General features: G+C 37.2%; 1 protein-coding gene across 2 annotated transcripts in view; it reads right to left on the bottom strand.

Annotated features, from left to right (window-relative positions):
* The window catches only part of BNC2 (basonuclin zinc finger protein 2), a 451,398-nt gene that overhangs the window by 245,946 nt on the left and 182,813 nt on the right, over positions 1-22,639 (bottom strand). Inside the window, exon 4 of one of the 2 annotated variants that reach the window (XM_064381327.1) lies at positions 22,167-22,250. The exons of the other annotated variant lie outside the window; for it this stretch is intronic. Coding sequence (XP_064237397.1) covers positions 22,167-22,250 — 84 coding nt within the window. The remainder of the gene's footprint in view (positions 1-22,166; positions 22,251-22,639) is intronic. 2 annotated transcript variants of the gene reach the window in all.

Raw genomic sequence — 22,639 nt, 5'->3', positions numbered from 1 at the left:
AGGTTACTAAATCAATGTTTTTTATTATAATTTTAAACAAATGCTTTTAAAGTTGCTATTACATCTAGTAAGTGCCTTAAGTAGTAGGGATAAAAAGAGGAAAACTCATGATCTGCCCTCAAGGAGGTTACAGTCTATTCTGGTTACACCCTTTCTGACCACCTCATCTGCTTCATCATAAAGTCAAGCAATTTCATCAACAACATCCCTAACACCTCCCCGACTCGCTCCCTCAATTCCAGTGATCCATAGGCAGTCCACTCTGTTTTCAAACTAACACAAATATGGGTTCTTTCTAGTTTACCAAGAGGATTAGGTATTCCAGCTCTGTGACTCTGGACTATACTATAAAAAGAAGGGACTGAACTTCATAATCTCTAACATTATGATATTCTTGGTACTAATATTCTAGTTCTTAGAACATTTGCTCTAAAATTATGTCTTTCTGAAACTGCATTCAGGTGACTTTACACAGGTAAAAAACACAACAGAGCATTTCAAAAATCTCAAAAAGAGTAATCATGTCCAATAGCCTCAATTCAAATGTGCCTGCTAGGATATCTAGCCCACTGAACAAAATTTTAAGTTAAAGAGTCAGGTGTGAATATTATCTCCTTAGTAATAAAGAAAAAATCTGAAAGTGAACACATGAAAACAGATTTTTCCAAATAAACCTTTTCCTAAATAAGTAATTTCCTCTTTGAATAAGTGTACTATTAAACCTATAGAAACTTGCCTAGAGTCTAAAGTCCAGCTATATTAAATGTATGGTCCAAAACAAGGGAGGAGGCAACCTCCTTACAAGAAAAGGGCTAACCCAACCATCTTGCCATTATTATTAGAGATTAGTTATGCAAACTGGAATCTCCATTAATCCTCAATTCCATCTTTATCCTGCTTCTCGAATTAATAGGCCTTCATTCCTCCTGTTACCCAATGTAAAGGGAAATATCATGACAAGAAAAAGACACTCCAGACTTGTGACATCAGTATTCATTTCATCTCAAACATTGAATTTGATAGGGAATGCTCCGTCACAGACTTCCTAAACATACTCCAGAGTCCCAAGGTTGCCCCTCCTTTCCACACCAGTCCTTTCCTGGCTGGCATCTACCCATCTTGTTGCTCAGAAGTGTGTTAAACCTTTCCCAATGCTACACTTTGCCCAGAATGGCTGACTCTCACTAGCCCTCCCAACCACAAGTTCATGAGGCCAGAACTTTCCTATCCAGAGAAATTCCACTACGATTGCATCCAACCATGGCCTTGACTCATAAACCTATACCAGGTTTTTGCTCAAGGCCTCTTTCCTTTTAGCTGAGACTATCTGGGGACACTAAAGAGAATTTCTGGCCTTGTAGGAAGCAACTGCACCTTCAGGGTTTCTGTGCAGTAAAAATTCCTGTAAACTGCCTGTATCCAAGTCTGGTCTGGTGTTGGGTAGGATGCTCATCAATGACAAATTCATAAAAACAAAAGGAAAATAAAAGCAGGGGCAATAAGGGAATTCAGAAAAAAGGTGGTGGGGGGGGTGGGGGGCATCTACAAGACACCAAGTAAGGAGAGGCTTTGTTGTCTTCAGCTGAAAACACTGTACTGCTCTGGGATAAACTCTCAGAGTTCATGCCCACGTGAAAGGTAACCACCAGAATTCTTCACCTGTACCATGAAGCACTGTGCTGATGCTGCCTATTCTTAGATTCAGAATACTGTGAATCTTAGATTCAGAATAGGCAGGGTATAGGCAGCATCAGCACAATGCTTCATGGTAGAAGCAGAGAAGTGCCTTAGAAATCACAGCAACTATCCTAAACTAGGCCTGTAACTTCTTTTTAAGTCAAGGAAGTGCCTTGGAAATCATAGCAACTTTCAACCAGGCATGATGACTCACGTCTGTAATCTTAGCACTTTGGGAGGCCAAGGCGAGTAGATCACCTGAGGTCAGGAGTTCAAGACCAGCCTGAAAAACATGGTGAAACCATGTCTCTACTAAAAATACAAAAAATTAGCCAGGCATGGTGATGCATGCCTGTAGTCTCAGCTACTCAGGAGGCTGAGGCAGGAGAAACTTGAACCTGGAAGGCGAAGGTTGCAGTAAGCTAAGATTGTGCCCTTGAACTCCAGCGTGGGCAGTAAGAGTGAACCTCTGTCTCAAAAAAAAAGAAAAAAAGAAATCATAGCAATTTTCTTAAAACTAGACCTGTAAATTCTTTGAGGTTGAGTAGTTCTTACTATCTTATTTTACCATTTGACACTATTTTATGCTACTAAGCATAAAAATGCGTTTAACATTTGACTGACATCATGAATTTACAGATAACACTGATTTAGAGATATAAAAATGCATAATGCAAGTTAATTTTCTAATCAGAACAAAATTTATTTCCTCTAAAACCAAGCCATGGAATTGCACAGATCTAGGCACACTGGAGTTAGGATCATTTACAAACATGATCCTTAATAAGTAGGCGTTTGATTTTTTTAAAATTACAGGCCTTAAAAAATAATCTGTAAACATACACTTCCTACCTGTTGAACTTTTCCTAGTAAATCATTAGTAACTAACTGAAAAAACACATATTGCCATGATTAGTTTTTTAGTCATACTTACAATAAGAACTTCTAGGATTAAAAATATTAAAGAAACTATCTAAAATTTTATCTGGTAAATTATCACCATTTCTTTCCTTGTGCCATTTCAATGCATATATTTATTTGTTAAAACACAGTAATTTTAATAAATACTTCATTGATAACTCCTTTCAGTGAGTTATTTCTTATATAAAATTTGAATTCTTATTTCAGTAAATAGGGGGTTATGTGGGTTTTTTAGCATATTTTTCCTATGAAATACATTTTTTTCTATGAAGAGCTACCTTCTAACATACTTTCCTCCAGAGCTCTAGTTTGCCAGAGGGCATCTCTATCTATCTGATTTTGGTCTCATCTTCAATTCTCTGTTTTCTTCACTCCAGTAATGTTGGCATTCCCTTGATCTCTGCCATGTCTGCTGCAAATGTTCTCTCCTATAACTCTATGTAGGTTTTATTTTGTTTTTCTCAACATCATGAATCCTTCAATGAAGTAGGAAGGTGGCATTAAAGATATTTAACATGCTTCATTAAAAAAGAGAAACAACAGCTTAAAAACACATGCACAGAAAGGTTACTGACCAATACTTTCAATTATCTAAATGCTACAATGCAACTGACAACACAATAAACAACATCTAAGCTATCCTGGCAATTAAGTAAAAACATCTTTCAAGAAACCATAGGTCACCTCTCATTACTGAAACTTGTTGGGTGATTCTGGAGCTAAACACTTCAGAACATCCAGCAGATCTGTTTTCCTGGTTCAAACAAGGTGTCTAAATAGCAAATATATCTGTTTTGCCGCCCACCTGAAATGTAATCTATACTGATCTATACAAAACCAGACGCACAAACATTTTGAAGCAATATATTCTTAATAAATTTTTCATGTTTTGAGGAAGTAGTATCTAATTCACTTAAACGTTATTAGCATTATTCAACCTGAACATTTTACTTGCCTGATATATTTTGATTTTTTTCTGCTCGAATCTCCAGTTTAAAAATTCACATATAATTCAAATATTTATGAACTAGTAGTAGAGTGATATTTCACTCTGAAAATATTTAAAGCCAATAAAGAACACTGTAGGCTTCCTATTTCCATTAAAAGGTTAATATTAATTTCAGAAAAGCACGTTACACACACACACACACACACACACACACAAACGTACACATTGATGTTATAAAAGTACTGTCAATAGAACACATGCTTTGGTTGTTTATCCAAATGGTAATGAGATGTGATGATCTACCTTCTTTAGCCAAGTTCTCTTTTGTAATAATAGCATCCATTTATTTAACAGCTAACCAACATTTGGAGTGCTGTCTATGTTTATTCAAAGAGTTTTTCCCTTTGCAAATCTAACCGGCCTATACAAGAATAAAATCCACAATCAGGCTCTTGTTGGTTCCATGCTCTCCTCAACTGAGATTAGGTAGTAAAAACAACGAAAGTATTGTTACTGACAAGATAATCAACAATGTAGTTAATTGAAAATTAACAGTGGGACTCTACTTAGTGCCAAATGTAGTAATTTGAAGTAGTCATCCTCAACAGACCAAGAAAGTTGACTTCCAATTATCAGAAAGTAAGGATTATCTGAGCAAATAATACTTTCAACTTCGTATTGACGTAATTAAATGAGATAGGCTTTGACAGCATTTTGTTTTCCCTCTAGCATAAATTATTTAGATATAAGAAATATTTTGAAACCAAAATATTTACTGCATTCGTAACATGAAAGTTAAAAAAGGTATAGTTCAAGTTTATACAGAGAAAATAACATAGCATATTTTTGAGGACCTACTATGTATGGAGTACTATGCTGGATACCAGGATATACAAAGATCAACACAACTTTCTTCTTGCCCTCAAGGCAAGCATCTTTTAGGTGGGCTTGCCTATTCTCCACTCTATTTGCACCCCAAAATACTATTTGAGAACTCAGCTAAAACTTCAGCCCCCTTTTTAAATTCTTCCTTGGTTTTCCTGTCCTCTGTGATTCCATGGCATTTACCACATCAAGAAATTATTAGGTACATTTATTTCTACTAAGTGCCAGGCACAACAGTAAGTGCTGAGACCTGAAAGATGAACAGGACTAACCCTGTCCTTCAGGAAGATCACAGCTAGCAAAGCTCCCATGGAAACACCAGCTTATTTTTATGTACTTGTTTTTCTTCTAAAGAAAGGAGACCTCACTGTGTTGCCCAAGTAGGTCTGGAAGTGATCCTCCTGCCTCAGCCTCCTAAGTAACTGACACTATAGGCACAAGCCACTGCACCTAGCTTATTCTTATTCACCTTTACACTGCCAGCCCCTGGCATACCGAGAGAGCATGACATGTTAATTAAGTATCCTATGACCTTTAGATGAGAAATCAGACCAGGTGTGACCACAGTGTGTCATTGTGACACTCTGGGCCTCATTTTTCTTTCCATCAACAATGAGATCATCATCATTCTCCCATGTGATCTCAGGGTATACCATACATGAGTGAATATTCTGATTTCATGTAAGCGTGGTAAACATACTTAAGCAATGTCAAGATGTGCTTTAAACAATTTTAAACTCCTCTAAGCTATGATTAGTTCAATGACTAGGCCTATGCTGAAATCCCATCTTGAAACCTTATTGTAGCCATTATTGTGGAATTTACTTTCTGATTTTGACATACTGAGTTCTTTTCTTGTCTCCCCTTATCCATAGATGTATAATTTGGGTCTTCTGTATTCTTTCAAAGGAGGAATTGGCAGGGTGGTTGCTGTTACTTAGGGTAAGTGTGTAATCTCTTTGACTTTCTCTTGTTGGGCAAACTGCCCAGCAAATATCAATTTTTTTAGAGCTACAAATATGGTTTTAATAGATTCACAGATTTTAAATTATTATAATTCAGAACACGTCTCTCCCAGGGTGAGCAAATAATTCACAACAATCCATGCAGATGCAAAGGAGATGACAATAGATCAATCTGTATGTGAGTATGTTGATGCAGTGGTTTACTGTTCCTTCTGTCTTTACAGACCCCACCCCTAATAGACACACGATTTTCATATGAAAAAAAAAATTGCTTCAATGTATGAGAGTTTAAATTAGTCATAAAACCCACTTTGGGGACTGAGGAAGACTTACTGTAAATCAGCCACTCAGAAACCACATTTGACATATTTTGGTTATAATGTAACTATAAGTTGCATAATATTGTACATATTGATTGGAGCCTGAGAATATAATGGAAAGCAACTGCTATATATTGAAAGTGACCAACCACAAGATAGAAAATTGTTCCTGAAGAGCCCACTAAGGGAGTAATTTTCCTTATAATGTAAAACTCCTTATCCTCTAGATGGTATATTCTATCACACCCCTAGGTTACACTTTGCCCTTAAGGTGCTAAGATATGTTAACCTCCAATAGTCCAACTATTCAACTCCCTCAGATCAAGAGAAAGTTCTAGCAGTGTAACCTGAATTTTTCCTTTATTGAAACAGTATTGGCCATTCTGAATTGGAGCAAAAGAGCAAATCAGATGTACATCTCACTAGACAGCAGCTCCCAATTGATTGAGGATGTTTTAAGAGCTATAAATGCTTAGTAGAATCTGCCCCTCTGTTGTTTCTCTGTCCTGGCCTTTTACCTTTAAAAATAAAATAATTTATTGAGAGAATTATAGTATGCGAGATACTATATTATGCATTTGCATGATCTTCCTTACATCTACCTGAACAGAGAACTTCTTCTCCACTTGCTTAAATTATCGTTCCTATAAGCAGTACATATTTCTTTAAACAGCAACAACCAGAAAGAAAAGAAATCAGATACCACAGAGAAAGAAATTAGTATCAGTTCATCCACCTATAAGAAGCAAAAGGTGTTAGAAACTTTAACTGCAGCTTGGAGTGGATGGTAGGAAATTTTGATGTTGTTTAATCTCCTCTGCATGATCCATGACATTAGTTAACCTTATAATTTGTGGACCATGACTCCAATAAAAATAGGTAACTACAATTTAAAAACATATAATAATTGTGTCATTCAACTGCTTTTGTTAGAAGTTGGTTTCTGAAACAGATTCTTCTATAAAATAAGAACTGAAAGCATGCATAATATTTCGATCCCACTGGGTACTATTTTTAGTTTTTCCTTGTACTCTTCTCTAAATCTTCACTAATCTATCTTATGTCATGCTTTAATGGAAGCATTAACTATTCCTGTTGGTGTTCCTAGAACCATTGGAAAAGTGCATTGAAGATTTGGATCTACTTTTGAACATCTGAAAGAGCCAAACTACCCTTTGGCAGAATTCTGCTAAATAACTCCATTTAGAATATATATATTATATTTTATATAAATTTAAATAAAATATATTAGAGACAAGGTCTTGCTCTGTAGCCCAGGCTGGATGGAATGCAAGGCACAATCATAGTTCACTGTGACCTTGAACTTCTGGGCTCAAGTGATCTTCCCACCTCCGCCTCCTAAAGTGCTGCGATTACAAGCATGAGCCACTGTATCCCGCTAATTTAAGAAGAATATTAAGAGTGGCTGAATGGCTGACAATTTTCTCCCACTCCAAAATCAAGGACATAGAATATAAATGTTTTATGCTTTAGTGTGGATAAAGCAATAGACTTGTGTCAATGAAAGGGAAATGCATTACCTATTCTAGATTATTCTGGTCCTAATGGTGAATGACCAGTGCTCGAAGAGGCAAGATAAAATTATTGAAGGAAATGCAAACAATCCCTTCAAATAACAAAGTGATGGTAAAGGTATACCTGAATTCACCTGAAAAGTATCCTACAACAAATGCAACAAAAGAGAAATTCAAACAGCAAATACTACAGAGCTCTCTATGCTTTTAGACCAAAACCAAAAACAATTAATGGGTTCCCTGGACTACTTAAAAATCCCCTCTGTCACATCTCTTGTTCTAGCTGCATGAACCAATTTCCCCCGTTGATCGCTAATTGGCACCTTACCCTGAGCTTGCCCCACCTGAGTCTTGCTTCCTGACAACCTGTAGAAGACACACATGCACAAGCCAGCAGTGTGGGCAGTCCATGCTTGGACGGCCAAACAGATCAATGGAAACAAGACCCAATGGGTAAATATTTCCTGAGAAGGCCTCAGTGACAATCAGAACCCATCACTTGTAGTACTGATCATCTCAGTAATTCATCTTTGTGTTGGTTTCTCTTGGTCCTTCATTTCTACTCTAGGATCCTCCCTAAACAAAGTACCACCATGTAAGTCAATGTCTCAACTGTTTATAGAAGGATCCACATTATATCAGCTCCTAAAAGACATACTAAAATGTCTGGATATAGAATAGTATCTGATTGTATCAAAATGAAGGAAAAGGTGAAGCAGTGAAATAACTCACAGCAAAGAAGGAAAGGATAAGTGATAAAAAGAGAAGAACTAGAGAAGTGCAGAAAGGCTGGAGAACACATCTAGCTTTTTACACCCAGAAGAACAGGCAGCCCATGGAAAAGCCAAACTTAGGAGAAACTCTCTGCATAGTGCCTTTACCCCAAATCAGCCTTTACCTTTACCACCAGGGGTTCTGGTTGACAGAAAATTAGACTAGATCCCTGAGTTTCTCATCAGATCTGGTCATATGCATCACTCTCAAAATAGAAACTGGACATGGAGCTGACAATGTTTATTCAGCTCATTACTCTGCCTCCCATTAGATTTGAGAAGGAGGCTCTGTTCATCAAGTAAAGGAGAGCAGCTGGCCCAATGTTAGTCACATCTTCAACCCAGAAGGCACCTTGTCCACCATATGCCTCAACTTCAGTCAGCAGATCCCCTGATTTTAATACTGGTTTAACAAGTACTGTTCTGCAAAGCTTTCAGAAAACAGACCCAAACTCCATCAAATATACCTACATAGCTCGACAATGACTGAAAACCCAAGTTGCATAATCTAGAACAGAGCCAACTGTAACAGTGAAAATATATCTGTACATACACTGTGAGGTTGTCTTATGCCACAGTTTCTCTCATTAAGCAAACTCTGAACAAATCACTCATGGGTGATTGGTCACAGATCTTTTAGTGGTTACTGATTCACAAAACCACAGAAATAATACATACTCTACTAACAGCCAGGGATGTTGCTATGGCATCATAGATAATCAGTGTTGAAACAGGGAGATCTGGGGCACTCCTATGAAGATGAGACAAAAGATCTTTAAAATAATACATCCAAATATCTGATATGTCAAATTGAAAATGTTTAGCATCAACTGTAGACCAATCCAGAGCAAAAAAATCCTAACTGTTCAGGACAAAATAAAATCACAATTATGATTTTATCATATGACACTCATAATTACCCTATGCATAATCCTAAAAGAACATTGTTCTAAATCCATTCTCTTTATGAGATTAAGTAGCAACAACAAACTCCAGCCATCAGGCTCTATTCATAAAAGGTTTTACAAGAGAGATCACCTGTGACATTTTTTTCTACAATTTGTTAGTTACGTTATTGGACGCTATTGCCAAACTCTGTTAAAGAATAAAAGAACATCATGGAGTAGTGAAGCAATTTAAGAGCAAGGTGAATAAAATCTACATCTTTAGTTTTCCAAAAGCAAAGTTTTTATTTGGGGACATACAGAAACCAACTTCACCGAGTCAAAAGAACAGAACAGACAGGGAGAAAGGGTAGGGTAAAAAACACTAAGCAAAAATTCTGAATCAAAAATTAAATAATGACACTGACAATTTTCCTATGAGCTAGAATCCCTGTTTAGTTTTTTGGGGTTTTTGTGTTTTGTTTTGTTTTAGTATATCTGTTTTCTGTTCTCTAGCTGACAGGAGTGCATTCTCATATAAAAGATAATGAATGATGCTTTCATGTATTAGACATGGACTTATATGACTAATAATTATAAACAAAATTACTTTGCATATCAAAACGGAAAAAATCTTTGTTTATTCAAGAAATTCCTAATGGCTTCATTTATAAGTAAAACTCTCTTTATTTGAGACCCATTAGCACAGTACAGTATAGCTGGAAGACAGCAGGTAGCTCTTATAATGAACTTTGTACAGTTTTGAAGAAATAACATCTAAAAGCAGTTTATTCTTCCAAGGTCAGGAGATAAATGGTTCAAAAAGAATAAAAATCCCAGGGAACATTCTAAGATTTAAAAAAAAAAAAAAAAAAAAAAACCCGCAACTGAGAGGTGGAGGCATTCTTGCTAATCAAAATTTCCAGTTCTTATGATCTTCTATATACACAAGTCCCAGTCAAGAAAGATCTGCAGGATCAGGCCTGTACCAAGAAAAAGTATACCATCATCACATCACATTAATTGTATTATTACTTCATAAGGCTAACCAGCCAGGTTTATACAGAAGAGATTAAATAACAAGATAATCTTATAAACAATGCTCATTTCATCAGTGTACCAAATACATTTGATTTATATCTTTGACTGCTCTAATTAATTTCTGCATCCACATGTTTTAATTTACACAGCCAGACACCTACACTGCAGTAGGGACAGCCATTTTTTTTATGTCTTGAACTTTGAGATGGGTTCATGTTTAGTCTTCCCAATGTTGGCTGTTTTAGTTCCTCTACACTTAAAAAATGAAGTGACTGTTATAATACCTTGCACTAAAATCGAAGCATGCAGAAAGAAAATATTTTATCAAACTCAATACCTATCTCTCTTGCCAACATTTTACATTTAATTTTAGTTGGTATAGCTTTACTCAAACGTACAACTAGAACTGTTCATTCCAAAGTTCTGAACCTGCCTTTTCATACTAATATTCCACTCAAAGCCTTTTAGACATATAAGTTCATTTCATTACAGCATGAATTTTATATCCTCATCCTTGTTTTAATGCAGTTCCTAGAGGCTCAGGGGACAGCTAATTTTAAAAATATATTATTTCTCCTCACAGTGAGAGTTTGGATAAAATTTTTTAACTGCCCCCTAGAATGCTTGTTTATAACAGCAAGTACTACCAGTGAATAGTCAGAAATGAGGAAATTCCAGAGATGGAGGAAATTTCATCTCATCCCAATTTCCTAGCCAAAAAGATAAAAACATCTCTGAATCCAGACCTATTTATAACACACCATCAGTGATATCACAGTAATGCCAGCACTCTTTTAAAACTCCTAAAAAATAACAATCTAAAGGAGTATCCTGCTGCCAGGATTATTTTAATTTAGTCATTTTACAACTTGTATGGATAGTCTCAGTGTAAGGATGACGATGTGTGTTTATTTATTTAATCAGGCAAGTAGAAAGGTTTTTACTTGTGTTTGATATCAAACTTTTATTTATGGATCTGATCGATGTTGATTTGTAGAACCTTAATACAATAACCGATGTCAGCTATATTATCTGTTTTTTATTATAAATTCCTAGAGGGCAAAGACTATCTATTTAGCTCACTGTTTATAAGATGCAAACATAGTACCATACCCAAAAAGGCACTTAAAGATGGTTTTTATAACGATTTCAAGGGGACTTGGTCTGCGTCTATGCTCCTTGAAATTCCACTGGCACTCACTGAACATTAAAGATTTACACTTTTATGTTCATGGGCAATTCCATTATTCAGTTGTCTATAATTGCAGTTTTGAAACATTATTGGATGGGAATATTTCTAATTCTTAAAATTTAAGAATCTGCATTTGAACAACACCTAAATTCTATACAAACTGACACTAGAAAAGGAAAACGGAAAAAATAAAAGCAAGACCCAAATATTGCATTTCTTAGCTTCAAGTTAGCACATTTCACACATGGTGCAGGAAGATCTGCTATTTTCATAGGGAAATCTGCTAAGACAACTTAGTGCCTAAAAATGTAGCCTCCCTGCATTCTTCTTCACCTTTACCCCAGTTTTACTGAGGTCCGACCGATACTTATATCCTTTATTTATGTCCACTTGGATTATACGAAACAAAAGACAAATTGAGTTAATTTTTTTTTTTTTTTGGAGATAGAATCTCACTGTGTTACCCAGGCTAGAGTTCAGTGGTGTGATGATGTGATCTTGACTCACCACAGCCTCTGCCTCTGGGCTCAAGAGATTCTCTCACCTCAGTCTCCAGAATAGCTGGGACTACAAGCACATGTCACCACACCCAGCTAATTTTTGTATTTTTATTTTTAGTCGAAACAGCATTTTACCCTGTTTCCCAGGCTGGTCTTGAACTCCTGGGCTCAAGTGATCTGCCCACCTTGCCCACTTTAAAAAATGCTGGGATTACAGACGTAAGCCACTATGCCTGGCCTAATTTTCGATGAAAAGAAAAAATTTAGAATACTGCTATATAACACTTGTTAAACTCTAAAGGAATAAAACCCAGTAAATAGTATCTTAAAGATTCTGCCACATTAGCAGTGAAGAGGGTGTTACTAACTACGTGATTTTGGTTAAGTAAGTCTTAAAAGTTCTCTGCCTTAGTTTACAAATCAGTAAAGATATTGGGTTACATAACTTAAGATAATTTCCAGCTTGGCCGGGCTCAGTGGCACATGCCTGTAATCCTAGCACTTTGGGAGGCCAAGGCAGGTAGATCACTTGAGGTCAGCAGTTTAAGACCAGCCTAACCAACATGGTGAAACCCCGTCTCTACTAAAAATACAAAAAATTAGCCGGGCATAGTGGCAGGTGCCTGTTATCTCAGCTACTCAGGAGGCTGAGGCAAGAGAATTGCTTGAGCCTGGGAGGCGGAGGTTGCAGTGAGCCAAGATCATGCCATTACACTCTAGCCTGGGCAACAAAGCAAGACTCCATCTCAAAAAAAAAAAAAAAAAAAAAAAAAAAAGAAGTAATTTCCAGCTTTTAATTTTGAAAACATATGAAAAGAAAAAATACTGATCCTGAAGAATCAAAAACACAAACTGAGATTCTATTATCTACTCAAACAAAAAGATTTTTCTTTTCCTTTGTGTACATGTAGGGGAGAATATGTGTTCTTAATATACATTACTAATTATGACTAACTCCAACAAAATATTCAAACACAGTATCACTATTCTTATAAACATACCAAAATATGGACATATATATATATATGACATGTGTATATGTACATACAAAATCCATGCATAGGCACACACCCAAATACAAACACATAATTCTATTTAAGCCAATAATTAAAGTATTTTGTTTTTCTCTATTTTTTTCCTGCTTCAATGAAGCTGCTATGGCTTAGGAATGTACATAAGTAAATATAAGCATCTATTTTATACTTCTTATATTAATACTGACAGTTGCCAACATGAACAGCTCATGTTAAGTTGGTTATCCAAAATCTAGATAACATTCTCTCACAGAAATATTGGTATTGAGAGAGAATGTAGAAATGTAGTTAGGTTCTCAGGCCATTCAACCAAAGTTTACTTAATTGACAATCTATCTGAAATATAGAAAATGAGAAAGGAATTCACAAATTTAATGCTACCTAAGCAGATGCTAAGTTAACAGCAATAGCAGAATAAAGAAGATCTCAAAAATATGTAGGGGCATCCAGTTCACACCACACTAAAGTAAGAACAAGGGAAAGGTAAAAAAGCAAGTTCATGAAACTGTTTTTTTCCCTGTAAATATTTACTAACACACTTCTGAAAGAAAGTGCAAGTCACTGTTGAATATATTATCATTTTCTTATTTGTTTTGAGACACAAATATACTACAGAATGTGGAGGGAGGGAGGGAAGGAGGGAGGGAGGAAGAGAGGGAGGGAAATGGATATCTTGTTCCAAAATTTTCTATATTCACCTTAGATTCCTTATTCTAGAGAAAAATTATAAAACTATTTTTAGATGAATAATATTTAATTTTTCAAGATATGTGAACATTTCAGAAAAATATTCTAATTTTTATCTGCTTGGCCACCAAAAGCTAGTAAAAATAATTCACACAGTAATAACAATGCATTCACTATTAGTTTTGTGCTAGGCAGAATGCCTTATACACAAGCACAATCTCCTTCAAACTGTCCAACAGAGCCAAGAGATAGGCTGAAGAATTCATCTTTCTATACTCTCCATCAATTAAAATAAAACTGAAAGATAAAAACACACATGACCAGGTGCGGGGGCTCACACCTATAATCCTAGCACTTTGGGTGGCTGAGGCTGGTGGATTACTTGAGGTTATTAGGAGTTTGAGACCAGCCCAGCCAACATGAAACCCCGTCTCTACTAAAAATACAAAAATTAACTGGGCATGGTGGTGCATGCCTGTAGTCTCAGCTACTCAGGAGGCTAAGGCAAGAGAATCGCTTGAACCTGGGAGGTGGAGGTTGCAGTGAGCTGAGATCTCGCCACTGCACTCCAGCCTGGACAACAGAGAGACTCCATCTCAAAAATATATATATAAAAAAAAAAAGGACACACACACACACACACACACACACACACACACAGTAGCAATATCCTGACTACTGTGTGGATCTATTCAACTTCAAACACATCTAAAATTAGGAAACACAAGTGATTCAACCTAAATGTCTTCCTCCAATGTCTGGAGTAAGAAGGGAGAGGGTAACCCAGAGCCACAAACTTCTGGCTGACTTTCACCAATGCCAACTACATTCAGGTCCAGGGAAGAGGATAACTCCGTGAGTATTCTGCATTCCTTTTAAAAAGCTCAATCAAGGTTTAATTGCATTCTTTTAAAAAATCCACCAATGGTCACGCAACTTTATGTAAAAATGAAACCTACATTTTATAATTTTACAAACTAAGTAATTGGAGATATGAATCTTTAAACTAGTAGCAGAAAAAACAACACTATAAATGCAAATGGAATTGCAGTTCACTTTCTATGAGGGCAGAGGATGAGAATCAATTGTAAAGAGAACAAATTAAGAGGATGCAAAATAAAAGTGAGAAAGAAGGAAAGAAAAAGAGAAAATGGAAAAAGGAAAAAAAGCAGCACACGACAGTGAAAGAGAAAGGCAATAAGGTAAGGAAAGGATGAAGGGACAAAGGGAGATAAAATATTTGTAGAAAAATAACTCTTGTCCAACTCTGGTTGCCAGAGTTCCAGACCATCACTTGTATCTGTTTTCCTTCTCTCTCTCTCTCTCTCTCTCTCTCTCTATCTATCTATCTATCTTTCCTTCCATACAAGGTCTCACTATATGGCCCAGGCTGGTCTCAAACTCCTGGACTCAAGCAATCCTTCCAGCTCAGCCTTCCAAAGGGCTGGGATTATAGGTGTGAGCCACCACACCCAGCCTATATTTGTATTTCTTTCTTTTCTTTTCTTTTCTTTTCTTTGATATGGAGTCTCACTCTGACGCCCAGGCTGGAGTGCAGTGGTACGATCTCAGCTCACTGCAGCCTCCTCTGCCTCCTGGGTTCAAGCAATTCTCGTGCTTCGGCCTCTCAAGTAGCTGGAATTAAAGGCACCCATCACCATGCCTGGCTAATTTTTTGTATTTCTTTAGTAAAGACAAGGTTTCACCATGTTACCCAGGCTGGTCTCGAACTCCTGAACTCAGGCAATCTGCCCACCTCAGCCTCCCAAAGGGCTAGGATTACAGGCGTGAGCCACTGCACTGGGCCATGTATCTGGTTTCTGACAGGGAGATGACCTCTCCAGTAATTTTCTGACAGAGATTACCTCTCCGGTAATTTTTTTAAAATACTTTCTGTACCTAAACAGTAATAGTCTCTCTCTGTCTCTCTCTGTCTCTCTCTCTCTTTTTTCAACTTTCCATGATTATTTTTAAATAAAAGTTCAAGTTTGAAAGTTTCTTTTACAAGTAAAGTAATGGCTTTTATTTTACAAATATACTTTGGAACCTACACACCATTGCTCAGTTTAGTTCACAAAACCTCAGAGTTATCCTGACATTCCAAACCTGACAGTCTTTCCTTTGTAAAGAAATTGGGGATGTCTCCTTCCATAGTTTCTAAAAATTACAATCGAAATCAGTGTTCACTGATAGTTCAAAGCCTTAAAAATATGTTCACTTACTTGAGGAGTAATCTTCTATCACCCAAGATAGTTGTTTTTAATAGCAAGAAAGCAACATGGATGTGCCCAAAGTGTCAGAAGCTCTCAAAGGAACATTCATAGTTGGTCATCAGAGAGAAATTGTCCTCCAAGCTGCACTATGTATGCAGAGCAAGGGCACCTAATATTGCAATCACAGTCAGACTCTATAGAAAGGTACACTGTGCCTCAATTCAGCCTGGGAAAGCACCTCCCACCCATCTCACCGTACCTTTACCAGGTAGCTTGTTTCTTTCCACCCATCCACCTACCCATCCTCTCCACACACCCATAAACCACTGGTCCTTACTATATTCAATACCATAGAAATTCATTAAATAATATACCACTTTCAATATATTGATCCTACAAACTGTAATTCTGTGAAGTGGTTCAACACGATGTCATCACTATACAGCAACTTGTTTCATTTACAGTATCTGTTTCACTTCTACTCATGAGCTAATATAATTCAATTTTTTTTAACTGCACACAGGCTGCTAGACACATGTGCATGGCAAATGGAATCTGAACTTAGCTTAACAGCCTCATTTATTCCTGATGGTTTAAATTATTTCATCACAATTAATGACACCCCCTCAGCTTCCTGTGCAGCGCTGCCAGATGTTCAGAGACCACAAAGCCACTCTCTTCCTTGACGGCTGGTGACAAGTCGTCCTCTGAAGGACGTTCCCTAGGTGCGCGGGCCGGATGACACCTCCATTGCTTAGCACCTCTCTGCCTCCCAGAGTAACCATGGAGAGGAAAAGGCAGGAAGGCATGAGAAACCAGCAAATGCATTAGCGAGGGCAAATTATGTGAAGTGATCTAAACTCAGAGGAACTTGGCTCCTGCCAGAAGAGTTCCTAACCTTGTTGTTTTATGAAAGAGCTCTTTGCCTCCACCTTCCACCACTGGCATCCACTGAGTGCCTACCATGGCGTCAGTCCTCGGGGAAAGTCAGAACAATAATCATATAAACTTTTCCACAGGGATCTGTTTGGTTTTTAGCAATTTTGTTTTGCATAGGGGGAATGTTATTTAAACTTAACCCTCCGTCACGATCTTCATCTTGTTTTTAAGAGTAAACAGTTAGAAATCATTGTCCTCATGTTCAACTGTGATTATCTTCTATTCAGTAAAAACTTCCAATAGAAACATACAACATTTTGGCAACTCATGGTACATGATTTTCCACCATTTACCTAGGTTTAGGAGGATTTAATCTTTTCAGGGACTTTTGTTTGTTGTTCTTGCTTGATTTGTTTGTCACTGTTGTTCTGTTAATTTTTTTGAGAAAATATTAAAAACAGACTTCACACTTTTCCTACATGAAGGTATAATCATTTACCTCCTTTAATAACAAAATTTTTTTTCAGTGCAGGAATTCAGAAATAATTATATTCCTCATTTTAATTTCATATAAAATATAAACTCACATAATCACAGGAAGCTAAGAAGGTAGCAGAAATAGTAAACACACTAACATTTTTACAATGAGAATCCAATTCCACAACTCTAATTTGGAAAACATTTCCATAAACTAGAGAACATGTGGCAGACATTTTATGGATTATTTTTTAAATGTTCAAAAAAAAATGTTACTCTTATTCAGGGAATAAGGGGCCTTTCCATTTGCCAAAAAGCGTAATAGGAAAACAGACAGGCCACCTGTGTCAGCCCACCCTATAGTATGAACATGAGCTATAAGGGCATTGTGGAAAATATTTTCCAACTGAGATGAGAAAAAAAATCAATATCAATACAGATTCCAAGCAGATGCAAAAGGCTTCTGTGCATGTTAGTGATTATGTGTGTGGCCTAGACAGGCTAACTTCAGATTCCTCCAAAACTCAGTGTACTTTCTCTTTTTTAAGCTACTTGTGACTAAAACTAGAGCCTCATCCATATCAATTTTGACAATGGACACAAACACAGACTATACGAATCAAACCAAACAACTTGAATCTTCTCCCTCGTAGGTGGCTTTTTAAGTTCTAAATGACTACTGAATTTTACCAGATACTCCACACTTAATATTTTGACAGTTGTTTATTAAAATTGCCTTACTGGGAAGTCCTATGAAACCAACAGTCTAGTTTTTAGCAGAATTGAGGCAGTCAAAGGGAAGCTATAATGGTCGCATACTTGCAGCAAGCAGACAATAGGAAACCCTTAGCACTCCCAGAGTTACGTCAAATTTTCCATGGACCGAAACTAAAATGAAATCGTTCAATTACTGAGAGGTAGATAAGTAAAATAAACAATTAATTTCATACAGTGAAGTCAGGAGAGAGTCATATGGACCTCATTCTGTTGTCTCCAAACATTTTATCAGAGGGGAAAAAGGAGCTGAATAAACTTTAAACTCTCATGTAGGGATGTATTGCTTGTGTGTCCCTGGCAGATGTGGAAAGGAGATGAAATGGGCAAGGGAGAATCAAATATCCCATCGCTGCAGGTTTGCTGAGGGAAAGAGCACTGCAAAGATCTCACATCTGGCAATCATTTGTCAATAGCTGGAAAGAGAACTGCAGGAAACTTTCTGGCTCTTGGAGAAGATGAAAAGACAAAAACCATGTGTCACACACACACACACACACACACACACACACTCTCACTCAATCTGCAATGGTACAATGACTACTACACTTATGCTGTACCCCTCCATTCCCCCCACTGAATTTAATGATCTTCAGATATACTCTACTCCATGGTCAAAAACATGCAGTCACTTGACTTGTTAAAGCTGCAGTGTATGTACATTTTTCAAATAAACCCCAGGGCTGATGTTAGAAAATCAAAATCAGTCAAGCATAGACCGCCTGGTACTTTGGGCAGGAATCCTTGTGGTTTAGTCAATAAACAGAATCTGAATGAAAGACACCACAGTAACTAGACAGTAACGTTTTGAACAGTTCTTAACCTGAAGGAGGGGGTTGGGGGGCTGGTGCACTGGTGACCAAGGATATAAGGCTACTTACTGGTCCACTTAGATTGCTCTACCTGCAACACGACTTTGTTTGGCACAAGGTCATCTGTTTGGAACAGGAGAAAAAGAGAGAGTGAACTTAAATTTGAGGAGATGTTGTGGATGAATCTGTGAAGGATACAACCTTTTTTTAAAAAAAATTATACCTACTTAAAAAGGTGGTAAGGGCAACCTCAGATTTTGTTTAGTTCATACTGGTGTTAAAAATATAGAGAATTTGCTGGCTTCATTGTGAGTTTATAAACATGACCAGCTTTGCTCCAGTAGGTTTATCATGTAATAAAAAGTTTTCAAGATACCCTATACAAAATTAATTAACTTCTTCAACATCATAGGAATTTAAATCTGTTCATGGTGATCGACAGACTTCGATGAGCAGCTTTTGGTTCACCCTGATGCTGCATTTAACTAGCAGCAGCAGCCAAGCTCATCCCTGTGATTCCAGAAGTGAATGCTGCATGTTGTTTAATAACCTGGCAAATTCACAGTAGCTTGTCAAATTATTACAGGAACAGTGTCATCACTAAACAAGCCTGATCACGGTTAATTACAATGCAGACCAGAGAGCAGCCACAATTGTTCATTAATTACAGGAAGCATCTCATTTAAATTTTATGGAAATTTACACTTGCACCCCAGTATGTCTGGAAAAAAAGTGATCCTTCACACATTCACAGAAGAAAGGAGTCTGTGGTTTATAAAACATCACAGTAAATTGTGTCTAATCTAGTATTGAAATATCGGTTCATTATTTACTCTAATTTTCTAAGCACTTCAGTGGTGAAAAATACTGAGTCAAACCCCACATCTTGAATTCCCAACCAAGTAAAGAATTGTGCTGAGCTAAATGTAACAACTTAATACAGGATGAGGTATAACTGAACTAACAGAGTAACCTTTCTCTTACAAACGTAAATATCAGCAATTAAGGAGAGTCTAAATTAGAACAGCCATTTCTTAGAAGATGATTGTATAAGAGTTTAATTCTTTGCTACTATTCATCAGTTAACCTCCCAAACTGGAGTACCCACTTCAAAAGCCACTTAAGAAAGTAAAGGAAGTCAGAGTATCAAAATATTGACTTCCAGTTATTTTTCTGAATCAAGCAGTATTAACACAAAACACAGCAGAGGGCCTTGCAAAAGTCAAGTCAGGCACAGACTTGAAGGATGACAGTCATTTCAAAACCTAAGATACATTCATAGAACAGAGTAGGGGAATCTCGGGATTATTCAGAAATAAAGCTGCTAAGAAATCTGAAATTTTAGGAAAAAAGGCAAAGGTTGAAAAGGAAGAAGGCAAAGAGCAGAAAAGGGCTCCACCAGTCATGAGAACTTATGTCAGCAAAAATATAAAAGTAAACCAGATTTGAGGGCTGTATGTCTAAACAAAAATCCTTTCTAAGAAAGAATATAAACGAACTGTTGCTCCTAAATTGAGGTGTATGGGAGGTTATTCTCAGAATCAAGAGGCCAAACAGCAAATTCTCTAGTGACGATAATGCCTTGCCCTTAGGGAAAGGCTGTGATACAAGCAGGAAAAGGAGAAGATGACTGGCAAGTCATATAGTGAATTCCCTAGAGTATAAAGCTGTGCTGAAAAATAAGAAATGGCTCATTCTCTCGGAAAAACTTTAAAAAGGACTAGGACACATGCCACGGCAAGAATGAAAGCAATCTAAGCTAAAAAAACACTCCTGAAATAGTTAGCTGGTAAAAAGTATATTAAGCATCAAGTTTACTATGACTGACATAATACGGATATGTACTAGGTATTTCTAAAATGTACAGAAACCATAGTTAAAAGAAGAGAGGAAGAAACGGTTCAGGTGGGTCCCAGCTACTTCACCAACTCTCCATAGTTAATCATCTTTCCACACAGTCTACCAAAATGGTGTTGCACAATGAGAAATCCAGTAACTTGATCACTTTCATTACTTTGTCCAGGAACTTGGAATTCTTCGCAAGGTCCTTGCTGAACTGTCAACCCCACAATCTGGTTTATCTACAACCAGAATGTTACTTTAAATTGTAAATATAACATTTGCTACATTTTCTACTGTAGTATGTCAAAATAATGTGTTCGATAGGTTTTTTTTTCCCCGGTTTTATTTCACACATCTGCAAAACCCATTTTTCTTTTCACTATAACTCAAGGTTCAAAAACAGATTTCCAACAATCACCCATGACAGACCATTCCAGGTGACGTGTTTGAAGAACATCACTCGTCCTACTCAAAAAGGTCAAGGATCAGACTACTCTCCACAAAAAGTCTTCCATCACTCTGCATTTGCGTGTCACACACAAGCTGTTAGCTTTCCAGAACTAGGAAATACATGATCGCATCTCATATGTGTCCCACCTGCTTTTCTGTTGTATCACAGCCATACACCACCCAGACAGTACCAGTTTGGGGAACAGCAGAGCTCAGGTGGTCTTCCCTAGGACAAGAACAGGTGTGCTAGAGATGGCATACCCTTCAGTGCCATAAAAACTGAAACCTCCTCCTACCACCACTTCCACCCTCATTCTCACTGTGTAGAAAGTCCATTTTTTTTAATGGTTCTCTTTTCTCATTTGTGGTTCTAAATCAGTAAAAGTGTTTTAAAACTGAGCTACTATGCTCATCTTATAAGCCTGAAAATTTAGAAAATGATGCCAAATAGAGGTTCTAAAAAAAACAGTATGAATTTCCTCATGCTAGGGAATGCTATCCATGTTGAAACTTTAGCATCTTTGCATTGGCACATACATTCCTTAAATATTATAAGGTACATGAAGTGGAGACATGCGTTTAGCCAAAATGTCATATTTACATTTTTAATTTGCAATAAACCAAACCAATTCTAATGCCTCAAGACCATACAAAATGAACTGAATTTCAATCCAACAGTTTCACCCCAAAAATGTACTTTGCAAATATCCTTCCATTATACCACAAGACATATCTTCCAACCCATGAAGAAAGAATATATTTATCATTAAGTCCTACTTTTCTTATAAAGCACCCCACTGAATGGCTGCTGTTCTCCTGAGCTGGGAGACCATAATGTAGGGAGCACAACTTACTCACATCTATCCCCACGTACCTATCACAGTGCTTAGCACATGATCATGAAAGTGTCAGAAGATGAGAGCTAATATTTACCAGGTCCTGTTATGTCCCAGGCCCTGTACTAACTGCTGAATATATGTTAGGTTCCTTAAATTCTCATCATCGCATTGTGTGGTAAATCTCCATCTTATAGAAGAGAAAACTAAGACTCACTTAAGTGACTTGCCAAAGGTCTCACAGCAACTTTTGTCAACTCTAGGCAGTCAACCTTCAGAGACCATGTTCTTAACTCACTAAAGTATGTATATATGTCTTAACTGAACAAATGAATGATCTACAGTTACAGACAACTCATCCTGAAAAGGACCTTTGGCTGCACATATGCTACACCAGTCCCTCTTTATACCTGTCTCAATGGTTGTCATTTCTTGATGGCACTGATATACCCAAATGGCTTTCCAGGACCACTGTTTCTGTCACACCTCCCCCAGCTGAGAAAACAGTTAAGACTCCAACCTGGATTTCCAGCCTGTGGTCTGGCTCCTCCAGGTTTGGGCAGAAGTCAGCCCTCAGCACTCTGCCAGTACATGCCAATGGAACCTGAGGGAATACAGCCACGTTAGATGCTGTATATGGAGGCTGCTGAGAACTGCACACAGTCACACTTGACCCAGGGGGAGAGGGGAAATCTAAACTGTGGGTCTACAACAGGTCATCATGGCTTGACATGTATGTGACACTTAGTATGCCAAAAAAATAGTGAATACCATAAAACAAAGTTTGTTAACTACCAGAAGGTAAATTCCAAGAAGAAAAGAGTGACATAAATTTTGTTCCCCCTTGTATTCACAGCATGTGGCACACAGTAGGCATCCAATAAATATCCATGGGCAGGAGGAAGGGGACAGAAGGAAGAAAATGCAGGAAGGGGAAAAGACTAAAACAGATATTATTTCTGTTTCACATTGGTAACATAAATTTTTTCTTTT

The sequence above is a fragment of the Aotus nancymaae genome, unplaced genomic scaffold, assembly GCF_030222135.1.
Source record: "Aotus nancymaae isolate 86718 unplaced genomic scaffold, 86718_ANA_hifiasm-v0.15.2.pri h1tg000003l, whole genome shotgun sequence".
Lineage (NCBI taxonomy): Eukaryota > Metazoa > Chordata > Mammalia > Primates > Aotidae > Aotus > Aotus nancymaae.
This window is presented reverse-complemented; position numbering and strand designations above follow the sequence as displayed.